Source organism: Plectropomus leopardus, chromosome 3, assembly GCF_026936395.1.
Source record: "Plectropomus leopardus strain MGB_pleo_1.0 chromosome 3, ASM2693639v1, whole genome shotgun sequence".
In the NCBI taxonomy this organism is placed as follows: domain Eukaryota; kingdom Metazoa; phylum Chordata; class Actinopteri; order Perciformes; family Serranidae; genus Plectropomus; species Plectropomus leopardus.
The window spans coordinates 6,898,884-6,918,995 of NC_142178.1; the positions used below are offsets into that span (position 1 = coordinate 6,898,884).

Genomic DNA, 20,112 nt, shown 5'->3' on the forward strand with positions numbered 1-20,112 from the left:
TCAAAGTCTGATAAAACTGACTGAGGGGAATCTGCCCTTGCCTCATCAAACAGAGTTTCCAGACACAAATCAGTACCTTCCCAGTCTGAAAATGTGGACTGTGGGGTAAACGATCTGTGCCTTGACAACTCCATATGGTAACCTATGTGGGCAGGGCTGAACCGAGGTACAGGTGAGTCGGGTGAAAGGGGCCTTCGTTGACTTTGGAATACCACTGATTCTGGGGAGGATGCTCTAAAGTCTGCCAACCAGTCCTGCAGGAGTGAAAAGTCAAATTCAGAAGATACAGACTCAGGAGACAACGCCCGCCTATCAAATAACTTTTCAAGTTCAAAGTCTGATAGAACCGATTATGTGATTCTGGCCTTGTCTCGTCAAAGAGGATTTCCAAACAAAATTCAGTGCCTTCCCAGTCAGAAAGTGTTGATTGTGGTGTAAATGACCTTTGCCTTGACAACTCCTCAAGGTGATCGATATGGGTAGATCTGAACTGAGGAACAGGTGAGTCAGGAGACAGGGGCCGACATTCACTTTCAGATGCCACTGACTCGGGAGACTGTGGTCTTAATTTGGTTACCCAGTCCTCCATGGAGGAGTGAGTACACTCCTCCTCTGATGACACTGACGGAGGCCAAACAGGTTTTAACTCAAAGGAAGGCACAATAGGTTTAAACTCAAATGGTTTGCAGACCAGTGAAGCATCTGTTTTTCTTTCATGTGTTGTGCCACGCACAACATCTGCATATGTAAGAGGTCTTGCATGGGGATATGGTGAGGATGCAGTCACGGTTACGCTTTGTGTGTTTGGGGCCACCCGTAAAGTAAGTGAATCTGTTGAATCTGGTCTGTTGTCATCAAACAATTCCTCAAGACAAAAGCCGGAATACTCAGCATCTGACAGTGTTGAAAAAGGTGATACTGGTCTACTTTGAGAGTACTGTAAGTAATAGTTACAATGTTGACTCCTCATCTGGTCAAATGTCATGTGAGGAGGCAAAGAACGCTGCTCAACTGAAGCCACAGATTCTGGGGAGGATGCTCTAAAGTCAGCCAACCAGTCCTGCAGGAGGGAAAAGTCCAAATCGGAAGATATGGATTCGGCGACAACGCCCTGCTACTAAATAATCTATCAAGGTCAAAGTCTGATAAAACTGACTGCGGGGAATCTGCTCTTGCCTCGTCAAACAGAGTCTCCAGACACAAATCAGTACCTTCCCAGTCTGAAAATGTGGACTGTGGGGTAAATGATCTGTGCCTTGACAACTCCACATGGTAACCTATGTGGGCGGGGCTGAACCGAGGAACAGGTGAGTCGGGTGAAAGGGGCCTTTGTCGACTTTGGAATACCATTGATTCTGGGGAGGATGCTCTAAAGTCTGCCAACCAGTCCTGTAGGAGGCAATGGTCAAATTCGGAAGATACAGACTCAGGAGACAACGCCCGACTATCAAATAACTTATCAAGTTCAAAGTCTGATAAAACCGATTATGGCGATTCTGGCCTGGTCTCCTCAAACAGGGTTTCCAAACACAAATCAGTGCCTTCCCAGTCGGAAAGTGTTGATTGTGGTGTAAACGACCTTTGCCCTGACAACTCCTCATGGTAATCGATATGGGGAGATCTGAACTGAGGAACAGGTGAGTCAGGAGACAGGGGCCTACGTTCACTTTCAGACGCTACTGACCCGGGAGATTGTGCTCTTAATTTGTTGACCCAGTCATCTATGCGTGAGTGAGTGCACTCCTCCTCCGATGTCACTGACAAAAGCAAAACTGGTTTAAACTCAGATGGTTTGCAGACCAGTGAAGCATCTGTTTTTCTTTCATGTGTTGTGCCACGCACAACATCTGCATATGTAAGAGGTCTTGCATGGGGATATGGTGAGGATGCAGTCAAGGTTACGCTTGTGTGTTTGGGGGCCACCCGTAAAGTAAGTGAATCTGGTGAATCTGGTCTGTTGTCATCAAACAATTCCTCAAGACAAAAGCCGGAATACTCAGCATCTGACAGTGTTGAAAAAGGTGATACTGGTCTACTTTGAGAGTACTGTAAGTAATAGTTACAATGTTGACTCCTCATCTGGTCAAATGATGTGTGAGGTAGCAAAGACAGCTGCTCAACTGAAGCCACAGATTCTGGGGAGGATGCTCTAAAGTCAGCCAACCAGTCCTGCAGGAGGGAAAAGTCCAAATCGGAAGATATGGATTCTGGCGACAACGCCCTGCTACTAAATAATCTATCAAGGTCAAAGTCTGATAAAACTGACTGAGGGGAATCTGCCCTTGCCTCATCAAACAGAGTTTCCAGACACAAATCAGTACCTTCCCAGTCTGAAAATGTGGACTGTGGGGTAAACGATCTGTGCCTTGACAACTCCATATGGTAACCTATGTGGGCAGGGCTGAACCGTGGTACAGGTGAGTCGGGTGAAAGGGGCCTTCGTTGACTTTGGAATACCACTGATTCTGGGGAGGATGCTCTAAAGTCTGCCAACCAGTCCTGCAGGAGTGAAAAGTCAAATTCAGAAGATACAGACTCAGGAGACAACGCCGCCTATCAAATAACTTTTCAAGTTCAAAGTCTGATAGAACCGATTGTGGCGATTCTGGCCTTGTCTCGTCAAAGAGGATTTCCAAACAAAATTCAGTGCCTTCCCAGTCAGAAAGTGTTGACTGTGGTGTAAATGACCTTTGCCTTGACAACTCCTCAAGGTGATCGATATGGGTAGATCTGAACTGAGGAACAGGTGAGTCAGGAGACAGGGGCCGACATTCACTTTCAGATGCCACTGACTCGGGAGACTGTGGTCTTAATTTGGTTACCCAGTCCTCCATGGAGGAGTGAGTACACTCCTCCTCTGATGACACTGACGGAGGCCAAACAGGTTTTAACTCAAAGGAAGGCACAATAGGTTTAAACTCAAATGGTTTGCAGACCAGTGAAGCATCTGTTTTTCTTTCATGTGTTATGCCACGTACAACATCTGCATATGTAAGAGGTCTTGCATGGGAATATGGTGAGGATGCAGTCACGGTTACGCTTGTGTGTTTGGGGGCCACCCGTAAAGTAAGTGAATCTGGTGAATCTGGTCTGTTGTCATCAAACAATTCCTCAAGACAAAAGCCGGAATACTCAGCATCTGACAGTGTTGAAAAAGGTGATACTGGTCTACTTTGAGAGTACTGTAAGTAATAGTTACAATGTTGACTCCTCATCTGGTCAAATGTCATGTGAGGAGGCAAAGAACGCTGCTCAACTGAAGCCACAGATTCTGGGGAGGATGCTCTAAAGTCAGCCAACCAGTCCTGCAGGAGGGAAAAGTCCAAATCGGAAGATATGGATTCCGGCGACAACGCCTTGCTACTAAATAATCTATCAAGGTCAAAGTCTGATAAAACTGACTGCGGGGAATCTGCTCTTGCCTCGTCAAACAGAGTCTCCAGACACAAATCAGTACCTTCCCAGTCTGAAAATGTGGACTGTGGGGTAAATGATCTGTGCCTTGACAACTCCACATGGTAACCTATGTGGGCGGGGCTGAACCGAGGAACAGGTGAGTCGGGTGAAAGGGGCCTTTGTCGACTTTGGAATACCACTGATTCTGGGGAGGATGCTCTAAAGTCTGCCAACCAGTCCTGTAGGAGGCAATGGTCAAATTCGGAAGATACAGACTCAGGAGACAACGCCCGACTATCAAATAACTTATCAAGTTCAAAGTCTGATAAAACCGATTGCGGCGATTCTGGCCTGGTCTCCTCAAACAGGGTTTCCAAACACAAATCAGTGCCTTCCCAGTCGGAAAGTGTTGATTGTGGTGTAAACGACCTTTGCCCTGACAACTCCTCATGGTAATCGATATGGGGAGATCTGAACTGAGGAACAGGTGAGTCAGGAGACAGGGGCCTACGTTCACTTTCAGACGCTACTGACCCGGGAGATTGTGCTCTTAATTTTTTGACCCAGTCATCTATGCGTGAGTGAGTGCACTCCTCCGATGACACTGAGTTGAGTGAGTCAGATGAAAGGAGCTTTTGTTGACTTTGGACTTCTACTGAATTCATTGCATTTTCATGGTAACTTGCTTTATCTAAAAATGTGCTTGATTTTTGAGACTCTGGTCCCAATCTATCAAGGTCATCTTCAAGTGGTGTACAATTGCATTGTCTGTCTGCAGTCTTTCGTAAGAAGTTTTCTGTACTTGACTTTGGAGTTTCTTCGTTTGGAAACTTAAAAATATATTTTGGTCTCTCCAACAAGTTAAAAACCACTGGTTTGGGACTTGGTAGTTTTTTCAACATCTTACAAGTGTCAACGGATTGTTTGTGATCTATGTGACCTGAGTCTGAGTTTCTCTTGGATGAATTCTTCACACAACTGAAATTTATAGAGTCTTGCTTTTCATTGTGTTGTGATTCATTTTGTCTGATTTTCGTTAAACTACTATCTGACTGACCTTGTGATGGATTGTATTCAGAATGTGGTTTTAAGTTAGAAAACCAGTAATCAAGAAAAGATTGACAACTTTCCATCTGTGGCTCTCGTACTTCAGATGAAAGTGGCCTTGCCTGAAATGTGTTCTCTGTTTGACTTGACCAACATGAATCTGCAGTATTGAGACTTCTGACATCTGCATGTGTAAGATATTTAGTGGCTGAAACAGTAGTTGTACACACTGATGCCTTTTCTTCAGCTCTCATATGATGTGCTTCTGGGATTTTTTCATCCCACCATTCATCAAGAGATGCTGAAGCATTCAGAGAAAACTGCAAATGATCTGAAGGTACCTTTTCTGGTGTAACAGAGCTATCCTGATCCAATTCCCCACAGACTGTATTGTTAAGAGCTGATGTCAGTAGTGGTGACAATGGGTATCCTCCTGAATATTGTAAATAATAATCACAATATTGATTCATAAGTTGTGCACGTATAGTTTCTGAGAGCAAGAGTTCAAGAAATGAGAAACTGCACTGAGAAGTCTGAGATTCTGGTGAGGAAGGTCGGCAGTCCCTCTCTGAAAATTCATCACACTCAGTATCAGATGTCAAAGGCGAGAATGCTCTGAGCTTTCCCCCCATCTTTATATCTTCAAGTAGAGGTGGAATATATTTAGATACTTGACAGTCAGGGGACAGTGGCCTAGCGTTACTCCAAGAGGAATTTTCAGCAGTGGCAAAATCCTTTGAACCTAACATTGCTGCACATTCATATGTGTTTGATTGTAATTCATTTTCAGGAAAATAAATTGTAACATCTGGTGAACTGAATGCATCAGATCTTGGAGAGAGTGCCCTGTTGCCATCCAATGTACTAGAGTAATCTACAGGTAAGACCCTTTTTCCCCCCAAAGGAGAGTCAGGTGACAATGCCCTATAGTCACTAATTGACATGACAGATTCAGGGGATGACAGTCTGGCTATGGGGTCATTTAATATCCATGCCTCTGTAGGGAATAGATCCCTTTCACTAACCAGTGAAAATGAACCATGCTTTATTGTAGATGCCAAAGAGTCAGGGGACAAAGGGCTGTACTCTTTAAAAGTGGAAGATAATGTCACATTTTGCTCAAATGATTGTAGTGCAGAATCAGTGATATCAGTTGAGTCACAAGCCATGAGTGGAGGGCCACTTACTGTTAAACTGTGTTGCATGTCTGTCTTTGTTACCTTCATTTTGAATGGTTTCACCATGCTGTACCTCGCTGTGGCCATAACGGGTTCAGCTGAATCATCAATGAAAGGCATGTTGTCTGGATACACATCACTGTACCCTTGGACTTTTGTATTTTCTTCCTTGCTTGACTTGATGGGTTTGAAGCTCTTACCCACATCTAAAACTTGAGGGATCTTGTCATAACCAGGCAGTACTTTCAGGAATTGCGCCATGACCTCATCAGTAACCTTCTGAGAGCACCTGCTTTCTTGAACTATCTGATCTGTGTCATCTTCAGTCATGGCAAGAGTTGCTTGGTGGTCCTCTGGTGGCATGGCTAACCGGCTAGGGTCTGAAATTCTTCTGACAATGGTTTTAGCTGCTCTTGTATGCCGTGATGTATTACTAATCTCATCGCAAAGCTCACTGAAATCAGTGTCAGCTTGGTCTGACTCTGACAGGCTCGAACCAAAGTCTCTGATAGATACAGATGATTTTAACTTCAGAATTTCAGGTGTCTGCCCTTGCTCATCTTCACAACCACACTGCTTCAGTGGTAAGTTTTTGTTGGAGTCCACTTTTACTTGATACAGAGTGCCACTTTGGAAAGGTCTGATGAAATGGACTTCAATACTGCAGCGATCTTGCTGATCTTTCATTTTGGGATCATAAACCTGAGTCCCCAGTGCTGCTTCTTTTGAGGTGGTAAGCGTACTTACTTGCTCATCTGAGTTGTCATAACTTGTAGGTCCTTGTGTAATTACATCCTCAGAGGTCCATAGGTTAGGGTTCAGTTCACTGTAACACAAAAGCAATGCTGGGTCACAAACTAGACTCTACATCAATGTGATTTGTCAAAGCCTTAGTCTAAAAAGACTAAAGGGCAACATCAACAAGCAATGAGGCTGGGGCAAGTACCTGAATGCTCCTAGCATCAGGATATTAAATAATTCTATTTCCTAGCGTCAACATGCTCATAAATATTGGCCTTCCTAAAAACAGCAGTTTTTACTACTTCTTTATACCACTATTCTTATATGGCATGTCTGGTTTGTGCAATGGATATCAGTTGTAGTTTGTCAAATTATGTGGAGCTATGGTACACATTAGACGTGTACTGCAGATTCAGGAATCATTATAATGAATGATTTACTGTGGGATCTCGAGCTCCTCCAGCAGGTCACCATGCATGCTCTCTGAGTGGGTGTGTCCAACAGGCTCTGCCCAGGAAGGAATATCCAGGAGAGAAGCAACTGAGAGATCCTCTTCAGAAACAGCTGGGGGAGGTCTGCGGTCTGACTCCACCCTTCTCACAACTCTGGGGCTGTCTGCATCCTCTTGTACTGAAGATAGGGCTACTGACACTGAAAAACACAAGTGATGGATAAGAGTGCAAGCAATCACAAATACAGCCTGGTGTTAGATAGAGCCTTTAAACTGCCGACTTGAAAGTTTGGAGGTGTTACCTTCACTGTGATCCAATGTCTTCTCTATTTCTGCATAAGTCCTAGATGTTTGCTCTTGAACTGATTTGTTCATCTGGGTTTCAATAAGATGGACGATGTCCATGCGGTTGATCTTGGTTAGTCTCTTAATCAGACAGTCCTCTGTGAAAGGAGTTATAAATTATTAATAGACTTTAAAAAAGTAGCATTTAATTTACACAACAAAGACATTATTTAAAAATCGCAAATGTAACATTTTATTGAATTCACAGCATGAATATGCAAATCATTTGATAGATTCACAACCAAAGTTAAAATAGACTCATCCATTACACATGCAGTGCTCACACAACTGCCTGAAAATGTCAACTGAAACCTGTCAGACCAACGTGCCATGTACCTGTGGCATGTTTGCCTTCTCGCTCGACCCAGCGCTGCAGCAAGGCATGGCTCTGCTCTTGGAGGGAATTTGGATTCTCTGTTCTCACTAATTGGATATCATCTTCACTGAATTCCAGTTCTCTTGCCAGTTCTAAAGAGATGGGAAAAAAAAATGGATTAAAATGTAAAAAAAAAAATAGAACATGAATGCATCTTTAGCTCAAAGCAAACAAAATACTTGCAAAATGACTGCAATATTTCAAAACTTACCAGTCCAGCTGAATCCAAGAAGATCTGCAACAATAGCTAATGTCTCCTCTTTCCTGTCAGCATCATCCTGCCAATCCACTAAAAATGTCACCAGAGCCAAACATTAAATTTCAATATCATTGTCAACAGTTCAAGTTGTACCATTACTTATATCTCTAAGCAAAGTGTTTTTTTACATATCAGATACCAGTCATGTAATATATACTTTGTAATTGTAGATATGAAATGTCATTTTGTCAGGATTCTATGTTATGGGCTGAAATACTTTGAAATTAAATGTGGATCTATGATGTTGAGATGGATGATAACATGAATGTTGGATTCATCACTATGCAGAGAAGTTGTCTTGTCAAAAGACTGTGATAATTTGGTCACAACAAGCACATTGTGTTTTTACTCATTAGTGTAAGAAATGACGTTCATGTGCTGATTAGGCAATATATGCTTATATTAGTAAAGCTTTATTAGTAATGCAAATGCTCATAGAAAAGTAGAAGTCTGCATTACAATTGTTAAAGCCACTACTTTAACAACATAGCAATTCAATCTTGAGATTGCATATAAAGTACATAAACACAGATGGAAAAGGAACTTACCAACTTGCAAAACACCTCATTACACACACACACACACACACACACACACACACACACACACACACACACACACACACACACGCACGCACACACACACCAAACATGAAAACAATGTATGATGGGACAAGACAAAGACATGAAACCAACACAAAATGACTAATGGTGACATCAGGTTCTCAGAAAGAGGGAAGGGGTCTTGCTGCCAAGGAGAAGAGAAGAGAGGAAAGCAAAGCTCAAGTAGGTCTGGCCGTACCTGCCGTACATTCTGGAGTTGGCTCATCGATGATTCTCTGCATCTGAGTTTCCACTGTGTCATCCCAGGCAGGCCTGATTTCAAATACATCCTCTCTCTCAGAGGATGGTTGCACACCTGGTAACGGGGTTCCATCAGATTCAGAACTGTGTGTGGCTGGGATGTCATATGTAAAGATAACAGAATCTGGACTCCTGTGACTACCACTGCTTATATCATCGGCATCCAAAGAAGACCTGACAGATGTTTCGGTTGTCTTAGACAATTGGATTTCTTTGCTTTGGTGAGTGGACAGGGAGATTGTTTGAGCTGGAGCTTTCTGTTGCGTCATGACAGAAAGTTTGGAGGGGGAGAGGTTGGATTTATCAGTAGGTTGACTACTGTCAGAGTAACTCCTCCTGTCTTTATTAGAAGCTTCACTTGTATTGCTATCAGCCTCAGATCTAGTCCTACGATCCAAAGTTGAGCTTTTTTCTGTCTTTCTTTCATGCACTGATTTCTGTGAGTCCTTCGTAGTTATTTTGAAAGGTGGGGGTGAATCCTGATGATATGCTGTGGTGCCAGCTTGTCCAGCTGGAAATGTCATCTCTATAACAGAGCACTGGTCTTCTTCATCTTCCTCCTCCTCATCATCATCAGGAGAAGAGTCTGAGGAATCATGGCTCTGCTCTGAGTACACTGAATGGGAAAGTGTGGATGTGTCTGATTGAAGGTCAGCTATGGTAGAGTCTAGATAGCCCAGACCAAGGCTTTCAAGGTTTCCAACCTCACTTTTAATGTTGGTTAGTCTTTGCAAAGCAATGGGAGAACCAAGCTGAACCTCTACAGAGCTTCCAAGATCAACTTCGGAAAGTGACTTTTCACTCTCTGACTTGTCACTTGAGGAGTTAATGAGAGTTCTGGGTTTGGGAGTGGGAGCTGTGTCATAGGCACCCTCAGTCGCAGGTGATTTTGGGATATCCTGAACGGTTGTATCTGTAACAGAATCACTATTCCTTAAAGACTCTGTTTGACATTCCCCAGCATCCTCTGGCACAACTTCATCAACTGGATGTTCCCCTATATGAAAAAATGCATATCCTTCCCCTTCATCAAAGCTTCTTCTTGTCATATCAATAGCTCCCCCTCTGGTCATTTCAAAAAGCTTCCCCTCTTGAAACTGAAATGGATCAGGGGATCTCTCATCACCTGGTGTACGAACAGATGTTTTTCTAGGTGTTTCTCTATCCTCTGCAGGGCAAAGAGTCATCTGTTCCCCGGCCTCAAGCTGAGCAATGAGGACTACATCATTTTCACCCTCACACCTTGGAATAACATATTCTAACTCTTCAGTACACACTATAGCCTGAGGTTTGCTAACGGAACCTGATCCATCTGTCAGTGGTGACTGAACTTCTTTGTCATCATCTGAATGGTGCTCATCTGTCATTCCACTGGAGAAGTTTGTGTCAGTGACTGAACACTGCTCACCTTGTGAAGTGTCATTATCTTTGAGTATTTCAGCTTCTCTTTCTGTTAACGTTGCCACAGTCTCCTCACTTTCTGAACACAATGAACTGTCAACTGTTTTTAGATGTGACTGAATTTCCACATTTTCCTTAATGCTCAAAGTAATGTCTGTTGCCTCACTTAGTGTGTGAGTGCTTTCTATCACGCATTTTTCTGAAATTTCCTCTTGTGAATAAGATCGTGTATTTAGATCCAACTCATCATCTCTGAGATCATCTGATTTATCTTTCCTCATTTTAGCCTCTTGTTCCATCTCCTCAAACGTCTTGATCTTTGCAGCCATTTTAAACATCTCCTCTTCTGGGGTGAATTGTTTACTGTTGGCTTCATCCTCACTATCATCTGCATCGAGAGAGTCTTGCCTCATGAACATGTGGGTATTCTCACTGTCACATATTTTGGTGTCCTCCTTCATTTCACTTTCCATTTTGATATCATGGTTGTCTCCATGCTCACTTTCATCCCTATAAATGGTTTTGTCATGAGCATAACATGCTTTTAGCTGGGAGGCATAATCCTCGCACACAGCTGTCTTGACTGGAAACTTGAGTTCTGTGTCCTTTGAATGAGTGGGACTTCCCTCAAGAGAGTCTGGCGTAGGAGATTCTCTGATAGGGCTTGGCTCAATTGAGTCAGGGGATTTATTTGAAGATCTGTCATCCATCACGGGACTTGCCTCTAGTGAGTCTTGATGGCATGGCTCTTTTGCTGGGTCACCAATATCAACAGTGGTTAGGTTATCCAAACTGGCCGGTCGTGCTGTGTCAGAAATACTTGATGGTTGCAAAATCCCCTTTGTTGTGAGAATTGAATTGTTGCTAAATTCATTCACTGTAACAGATGACTTTGTAATGCCCACCACTCCTTCAGTAGAGTCATTAAAATGTGACACTGCACATGGTGAGGTTTTAGCCTCATCTGCTTCAGATGAGAAACTCTCTGGACCTTTGTCTTCATAGGAATATGTCTGCCACCCACTCTCCAAAGCTCCCATTTTATTGATGTCCACAAATGCTACACTTGTATCATCTGGGGACACCATCTTATGTTCAGGGGAAAATGTAAGAGTTTCTTTTTTAGTGTCTTTCGTTAGTTTAATTTCTTTGAAGCTTTCATGAACTACCTCTTCTTCTGGGTGGTGCTGTATCCCCACTGCCTTTTCCTTTAAATATTGATCCAAGTCACTACTGAGCAGTGATAACATGCCTGACATATCCCTCTCAATTACAGACCGTTGTTGCTGTGTCTTTCTCTCAATGCAAACCTCTTTAAATGGTGTCTCCAGTTCAGAACTTGATGACAATTCTCTGTCTCTGACTATGTCAGTCTGCATGTGTTCATTTGCCTCTTCATCTAATTTATTCTCTGAATTACTACTTGTTAATATAACTTCTTTGAAGTTTTCATGGACTAGATCCTCTTCTTCTGGGTGACCATGCGTAGCCACTGGCTTTTCCTTGAGATATTGATCCATATCACTACTGAGCAGCGACAACATGCCTGAAATATTCCTCTCAGTTGCAGACTGTTGTCTTTGTGTCTTTCTCTCAATGCAAACTTCATTGAATGGTGTCTCCAGCACAGAATTTGATGACAATTTTCTGTCTCCCACAATGTTGGTCTGCATGTTTTCATTTGCCTCTTCTTCTATCTTATCCTCTGAATCACTGGCTGTCAGTATAACTTGTTTGTAGCTTTCATGGACTAGATCCTTGTCCTCTGGGTGGCCATGTATTGCCACTGGCTTTTCTTTGAGATACTGATCCAAGTCACTACTAAGAAGTGACAACATGCCTGACCCATCCCTTTCAGTTGCATACTGTTGTTGCTGAGTCTGTCTCTTGATGTAAACTTCTTCGAATGGTGTCTCAAGTACAGAACTTGGTCTAAGTTCATGTGTCTCTCTGCTTACATTATCCTCCACATCAGTACTAGCTACTGTTTGCATTTTTTCTTGTATTGTAATTGTTTGCTCCTCACTAGAGGGCTTTTGGATTTTGGTGATAATAACTTGTTCAAATTTCTCCTGGATTAAGTCCTCTTCTGGAGGCCCACATTTCAATGGCTTGTCCTCAAGGTACTTGTCTAAGTCACTGTTAAGCAGTGATAGCATGCCTGACATCTCCTTTACTTTTGTAGACTGTTGATATGAATCCTTTATCTCAATCCAATCTTCCTTCATTGGGAGTTCTTCAATCAAGGTTGCTTTGGTGTCTTTAAATTCCCTCATCATTTCCTCACCTCTCCTTGTGACCGTATGTTTCATTGTGGTACAATCTGTCTCTTGTACTGTACCATCCACTGTCACTCCTTTATTTTCATTACTGAAAGATGTCAAATGTTTAAATTTCTCCAGCATATTATCATCTTCTATTGGTCGCCTTTCCACAGGCAAACCCTCCGAATACTGATCCAACTCACTGTTCATGATAGACAACATTCCTGACTCATCTTTTACTTCTTTGGCTTCTCTAAATGTAATCTTTGGCTTGTCCACTTCTTCACCTCCCCATGTAACTGGATGTTCTTCCATTGTTGCATAATCCATTTCTCGTGTTATGCCACCAACCGTCGCTCCTTCTGTTTCATTGGTGACAAATGCAAGAACTTCTTTATCTTTGTCCTTCGTTAAAATAATCTGCTCAAATTTCTCCTGTACAATATTCTCTTCTGGTGGCTGACGTGTCACAGGCCTAGCTTCAAGATACTGATCCAAGTCACTGTTCATTATGGACAACAACCCTGACATATCTTTCACTGCAGTGAATGCCTGATATGATGTGTTCCTCGCAATGTGGACTTCTTGAAGTTGTGGCTCCTTGATTTTTAACTCTGTTACTTCAGTGTCACTTTGTGTAAAGGATATTTTGCTTCCATGATCGATTGCTGTGTTATCTTTGCTTATTTCATGAAATCTCTCCTCCTGTGAAGGTATAATGTATGCCTCTTCTCTCATAGAAAAAGTCAGTGTTTTATTGGTCATTTGATCTGTCTTTGTAAGTCCTTCATAATTCTCACTCTCCCCAGAGCTGGACCCTGAGGGCCTTATATCAACACTACTGTTTAAGGATTCAGCCATACCTTCATGCTTAGGACTCTCAGGACTTAGATCATCATCTTCCATTTGATTCTCAATAAAGGAAACACCTTCCCCAAAATGACTTTTCAAAGTGGGACTGGAGATGGATGCTGGATTTGTATCAGAATCAGCCAAGACTTCCTCCTCAGGTACCTCAGGCTGGTCGCTTACATCTTCAGCAGGCGATGTCTGCTTAAAAAGCTGGTACTCAGGACTTTCTTCCAGCTCAGCTTTTATATCAGCACTAAAGTCCTCAGAAGGTCTACGATCAGGGCTGATCTGTATGTCTTCAGATAAACTCTTCCTAGTGCTTGTGACTCGCTCTTCCAACTCCATCCTGCCATGGCTCTTCAACTCTGGCTCTTCTCGTAGAGGGCCAACCCTTCCTTCATCAAACTGAATTGTATCATCAATTTCTACTGTCTCTCCAAAGTGAGCCATATCTGAAACCAACTGAAATTCCTCAGAGTTATCTCTCTTTGAGCGTACTGTTTCAGCCTCTAAATCTAATGTTCCAAATCTGTTATCTTCACTTTGGGAATGGATATCTGTGAGACTCTGAATTTGGGTTTGTGATTTTGGATCCTGTGCTGGACTGTGTTCAGTTGTTTGGTTTTCTTCTACAAATCTGCCTACAGATTCAGATATGAGAGCTGAGACACAAGAAGAGGCAATGGCTTTGTGTTCACCCAGCCCAGTTTTACTTTTCAAAGGATCCTGCCCGGTCTGGAATGCTTTCATCAGCTCCTTAACAGATGTAGTTTCTTGCTCTGAAAACTTCAATGCCTCTCTCTGTGGGCTAATGCTACCATCATCACATTGGACTGTATCAGCAAATTGTACTGTCTTTTCAAAGTAAGCACTATCTAAAACGAACTGTGATTCCTCAGAGTCATCTCTGGCTAAGCTTGTTGGTCGATCATCATACTTCTTAACGTCACTCTGTTGATGGAAAATCTTGAGGCTTTGAGTTTGGGTTTGGGATTTTGGCTCTTGAGTAGGACTTTGTTCAATCCTCTGTATATCTACAGAGTCTCCAGATTCAGATATCACTGTTGAAGGGAAAGAAGCCTCAACTTTGGGCTCATAAAGCCCAGCTTTTGAGGGATCTTGCCCAGTCTGAAATGCTTTCATCAGCTCCTTCACAGACATAGTCTCCTTCTCTGGCGACTCTGGTGCCTCTCTCTGAAGAGAAACGCTTCCATCGTCACATTGAACTGTATCAGCAAATGTTACTGTCTTTCCAAAATAAGCACTATCTGAAATTAATAGGGATTCCTCTAAGTTGTCTCTGCTTAAGCTCATGGGTTGATCCTCTAGGTCGCTTTTGTCACATTTCTTGACATCACTCTGTTGATGTACTATTGTGAGGTCCTGAGTTTGGATTCGTGATTTCAGCTCCTGCAAAGGACTTTGTTCAGTTTTTTTTATCTCTTCAGAGTCTCTTGAATCAGATGTTGTTGAAATGCATGAAGTTACAACTTTCTGTTCAGAAAGCCCTGCTTTTGTTTTTGAGGCATCATGCCCAGCCTGGAATGTTTTCATCAGCTCCTTCACAGACATGGTCTCCTTTTCTGACAACTCTGGTGCCTCTCTTTGTGGGTTTCCATCGTCACAATGAAATTTATCATCAAATGTTACTGTCTTTCCAAAATAAGTACTATCTGAAATTAATAGAGACTCCTCTGAGTTATCTCTGCTTAAGGTTATGGGTTGATCCTCTAGGTCACTTTTGTCACATTTCTTGACATCACTCTTTGGATGTACTATTGTGAGGTCCTGAGTTTGGATTTGTGATTTCGGCTCCTGCATAGGACTTTGTTCAGTCGTCTTTGTCTCTTCAGAATCTCTTGATTCAGATGTCAATGTTGAGATGCAAGGAGCCACACCTTTTTGTTCAAAAAGCCCTGCTTTAGTTTTTGAGCCATCATGCCCAGTCTGGAATGTTTTCATCAGCTCCTTCACAGACATAGTCTCCTTTTCTGACGACTCTGGTGCCTCTTTCTGTGGGCTAACACTTCGGTTGACACATTGAACTGTATCAGCAAATGTTACTGTCTTTCCAAAAGAAGAGCTATGTGAAATTAACCGTGATTCCTCAGAGTCATCACTGATTAAGTGCACAGGTTGATCCTCTGTTTTGTCACATTTCTTGTCATCAGTCTCTTGATAGAAAATTGTGAGGCCCTGAGCTTTTAATTTTGGCTCCCGCATAGGACTTTGTTCTGTCCTCGTTAAGTGATCAGAATCTCCTGATTCAGTTATCATTGTTGAAAAAAAAGACGAAGCCACTGCTTTGTGCTCAAAAAGGCCAGCTTTACTCTTTGAGGGGTCCTGTCCAGTCTGAAATGCTTTCAACAGTTCTTTAACAGACATAGTCTCATCTAGTCTTTCTGTCTGAGATCTGGGGGATTTAGGGGACTTGGGAACTCTGGGAAGTTCTGGCATTTCTGCCTCATTCTTCTTTGTGATGATAGAAGATTTTGCCTGAGGAATTAGTTCCTGTGTATGTTTCTGAACCTCCTCCTCTTCTACTTTATTCTGTAAAGCTTTAACTTTGTCTTTTATAGATCCTATAGGTGTCTCCACCACTAAAGGAGAGGCTGGAGGATCCATAAATGTGGCAGGTACAAGGGCAGTCTCCTTAAGAACAATGTCACCATCTAATGACTCCTCTGAGCTCATCCTTTCCAGCTCACCCTCAGAGCTGCTACATCCAGAACGCTCTCTGTCTCTGAGTTTTTTCCTAATAGGTTTCTTGATATCTGGGGGGCGGCGTTTGCCATCACGCTTTACAATAACCTGTTCAAATCTATCTTGGACAAGGTCTTCAAGAGGACTGCATGTCACCACCGGTCTCTTTTCCAGGTATTCGTCCATGTCAATGCTGAGGTGTGAAACAATGCCTGTCATGTCTCTGACTTCAGGGGCCGATTTTCTTGAAGTCCTTCCTTCAATGCAAATCTCCTGTAAGACTGGCTCTTCGACAGAGGGGTACTTCATCTCAACAGTCTTTGTCTCACAGAGTGAATCCCATTTCTCTCTTTTAGTGTCATCATATATGCCACCTCTTTGAATTCCTCCAACCTTTTCCTCCAGCCCTCTAGCTCCAGCTCTCTCCTCATATATCAAGTGCTCCATTTGCTCTGCAGTTAAAGTAGCAGACATTTTGACATCCGACATGTCTGAGAGAAGGTCCGGACTTGCAAGGGTTGCAGGGTCAAGAGGTTGGTTAGTTCTCAGGGAGAATGTCTCAGTTGATTCAGACTCATCATCTTCAATAAAAAAAAGTTTTGTAACCAAAAAGGGTAAAGAACATATGGGACAAATGAAGTGGGGGAGAGAGACATCAGAAAACTGTGATCAAGACAATGCCATCAAAAATCCATCTTCATTTCAAAGAGTCAAGAGAAGAGTGACAGGGCAGAGGATAAAGAGGTCTTGAATTGAAGACCAAAAAGAAGATGATAAAGTGATCCAGAAGAGGTTGGAGGGGAGAAGAGCAGCAACAGCATAAGCAAAGCCAAAAGAAGTAACAAAACTGGTAGGTATATGGACAAGAATAATATTTAATTTTTTTGACTACGTGTTCTGAGAGGTAACGCAAAATATACAGAAAAGAATCAAAGGGAACAGAGTAATTTATATATGGAACAAAAGGACAGGAAGGAAAGGTAACAGACAAACAAAACTTCTCAAGATTGTTGCTGACATGAAGGGTCATGTCTGCCTAAAAATTAATGTTTTAAAACATAGAAAACATACTTAACTTAGAATACACAACATAATGGGGTTTGTAGTAAGATTATCTATTAAGTAATTATTGTCAAGTAATCAAGTCTTTGTTACTGTACTTTTTAGTTTGTTTTAAAGTTTTACAATAATTAGTATTAATGAGCAATTAGTATTTGTAAGCAATGTAAAGTACTGAATATATTCTTTATAGTTTGAAAATGGCACAGTATTTTAGCAAAATATTTGATTCATAAAAATTACGATTACAAATTTTTTTCAAGAGGTATGCCTTTTTACATTTTATCAAATATTATTACAGTTTAAAATTTGTAAAGGATGTTTTAAAGTAATTTACTTTTTTGTGACCTTATAGCACTATTACTTCACATACAGATACGAAGTAGTGACATAAAATAACGCATGTAAATTATGTGAAAAATTAAATAGGGATTATATTTAAAGTGCAACTCAATGTATTAATTGAAAGCAACTCAGTAAAATCTGGTAAATGAAAGTAGCAACAGTGAAAGTGACAAAAGAGGTGAATGGCCAAATACAGACAAAAAGAGTGATGATAGTAAAACAGCAATGGAATTGCACACTTCAACAAAGAACAAACAAAATAATTTTGTTTGCCAATTATTTCTGTACACAACAACAGTTTTTTCAGCATGCCACTGCTAAAAATGTTAAGGAATGTGATGTGAAAAAACGAATCGGTCAAAATGAATACTTTTTATACAACACAATTATTTTCAAGAAAAATGAAATTAGAGCACAAACCTTGGAAATCCATTTTTGAATGGATTTTTTAAAAAAGTATTATTTTGACCGTAGTATAAGTGTAATCAAAAAAATAATTCAAACAGAAAAGACAAATGACATGGGTGAAAGAAAGCCGGTTGGGTTTGGAGTGAGGGAAATGCAGAGTACATCAGCCATAGCATAGCTGCTAGTAACAAACACTACACACAGTGTTAGTAGAGCAAAGTAAGAGAGCAGGGTTAATCCAAATGGAAAGTAGCATACAATATATCAATCAGTGCATCTCTAAGCTCATTCAAATGTTCTTATTTCTAAACTAAGTTTACAACCATATGACTGGTAATCTCATGTTAATCATGTGGTGAGACTACAATTTAGACTGTTATCCTGTAAAAATATATATACAATATATTTAGATTAAAGTTATATACTGGAACCCCCGATACAAACACCAACAGTTGAAAAATAGATTGTAAAATATATCAAATGTGTTAATCTATTTCTAAAAGAGTTATGTAAATACATTGCAAACTTCTAAAATAAAATAACACTCGAACATGAAACACGAAAGAGTTCTGCTTACATTTCTTGTCACTCCTCTCACTCTGCAAAAAAAAAGATTTAAAAAAGCAGAGTTAGCTGCAACCTTATTATGATATTGTTCTGTCTTTGTTGTAGTGCTGTATCAAGTAAATTTAATTCACCTCATCATCTGCATCTTGGTCTGAATCAGACTCCTAAAGAGAAGAATTAAACAAAGACAAAGCAAACAATGCATTTACTGCAACCTAAAATAATGTACTATTGTAAAAAAAAAACAAAAAAAAAAACTGAGATGTCTTCAGACTAACCTTTGTGTATGTTGGGAGAGTGATGTTAAGGTTGCAGATAGCATTGTGGTTAAGAGTACGATATGTGCGCGGTTCCTTGGTGAAGGACAAGCGACCACACGGCTCCTGTGCTGTGTCTCGAATCTGTACATGAATTAAACAACAATTCAGTCCATTAAGTACATATATTTTCATATACATATCTGAATTTCTGAGTGAATAAGAAGAAATTTAAGACTTTTTAAAAAAAAAAAAAAAAGTGTAGTTATACTTTGATGAAGAGGGCCAGTCTGTTCTCTTTGAAGGCATAGAAGCTGAACACATGGTGCTGTCCACTCTTGGTAAGAGGCACCAGATTTCCAAAGCAGTCAGCAAATATGGGTTTTCCCTCCAACACCTGTGTTTCGATATGAAAGCTATTGTCATGATTCAAACAAACCATTCAGATCCTCAAATCTTGGAAAACAATGCAAGATTGTTTTTGAAGGACATGAATTGTCATAATAAAAACTAATTCAGTATTTTCTTTTCAGATTTTATCTCACCCCTTTTAAATAAACCCTTTTTAACACTTTTCTGTCTTCTTTTTTTAATTTCACGTCCTCACATCTCACCTCAACATCTCGGCTACGGGCAACTTCAGTGAAGTTCTCTTGCTGCTCTAGGGTCTTGTCCATCTTGTCATCTGTCATGCAGAAACAGCGCAGGCGGGCCTCAATGGGGTCCAACGTCTTTGCAAAAATGACAAATTTGGCCATGTATGGGACACAGATGATCTCTCTGTATAGCTGAGAGCCAAAACTAACAGACTCCTGGATCTGTCTGCAGTCTATCAGCCAGAACCTAGGAATAAGAACAACACATTTAGTCAAACACTTTCCTAAAGAAAATGGGTATATTAGATCAACATGTTATCTTCTATGTAGAGGAAAATTGACTCCACATCTAAAAAGTTAGGAAGAATTTACCTCGCTGACACGTTTGTAGTAAAAGACACACACTGGTTAACAAATGTGAGTGGTGTGGATCCGGTGATATCCTCCCATTGGGCAGGAGTGGTTCCACCTGAAACAGATACCCATGATCTGTTATCCAACCTGTCATAGTTATTCACATTCACATACATTTTTGTATTTAAGGGAATGAAAAATCATGGCAGGATTCCTCATCCATTGATGGAAAAAGCAAAAATCCTAAATACGTGTAACATTGCATTGAAAGACTTTACAGTGTGAGTATTTATTTTGATTATCCTACACTACCAAAAACAGCTAGTGGTGGCTGATAATGTGTCAACTTTTAATGGCTTGCTGATACTGATGATGATTATGATTACCCATATTTACCCGTAATGCTGCAAAGTAAACGCAAGGTGGGGGTCTCTCCACTGTACACTCCGCTTGATGCGTCACTATTGGAGCTCTTGGGTATAGGGATCGTCATGGTGATTGGCTTGTGGAACTTCCTCCTTCTTGGCTCCAATGTGACAATTGCGCTGAATGTGGCTTTGTTACCAAGAATCTTTCTCACCAACTCGACATCAATGGGCTGAGCCTGGGACAAGGTACAAAAAGTTTCAATATAACTTTATTAACTTTTG

The 20,112-nt window shown here is 41.2% G+C and overlaps 1 protein-coding gene across 7 annotated transcripts in view; it reads right to left on the reverse strand.

Moving 5' to 3' along the window:
* Window positions 1-20,112, reverse strand: part of ank2a (ankyrin 2a, neuronal) — a 109,787-nt gene that overhangs the window by 33,360 nt on the left and 56,315 nt on the right. For all 7 annotated transcript variants that reach the window (XM_088075441.1, XM_088075443.1, XM_088075438.1 and 4 more), the window contains 12 exons: window positions 19,859-20,066; window positions 19,481-19,577; window positions 19,127-19,355; window positions 18,784-18,909; window positions 18,534-18,656; window positions 18,387-18,419; window positions 18,266-18,287; window positions 7,746-7,823; window positions 7,495-7,626; window positions 7,116-7,256; window positions 6,803-7,013; window positions 6,369-6,447 (listed from right to left, as the gene is read on the reverse strand). In XM_088075441.1, the coding sequence (XP_087931567.1) occupies window positions 6,369-6,447; window positions 6,803-7,013; window positions 7,116-7,256; window positions 7,495-7,626; window positions 7,746-7,823; window positions 18,266-18,287; window positions 18,387-18,419; window positions 18,534-18,656; window positions 18,784-18,909; window positions 19,127-19,355; window positions 19,481-19,577; window positions 19,859-20,066 (1,479 nt within the window). The remainder of the gene's footprint in view (window positions 1-6,368; window positions 6,448-6,802; window positions 7,014-7,115; window positions 7,257-7,494; window positions 7,627-7,745; window positions 7,824-18,265; window positions 18,288-18,386; window positions 18,420-18,533; window positions 18,657-18,783; window positions 18,910-19,126; window positions 19,356-19,480; window positions 19,578-19,858; window positions 20,067-20,112) is intronic.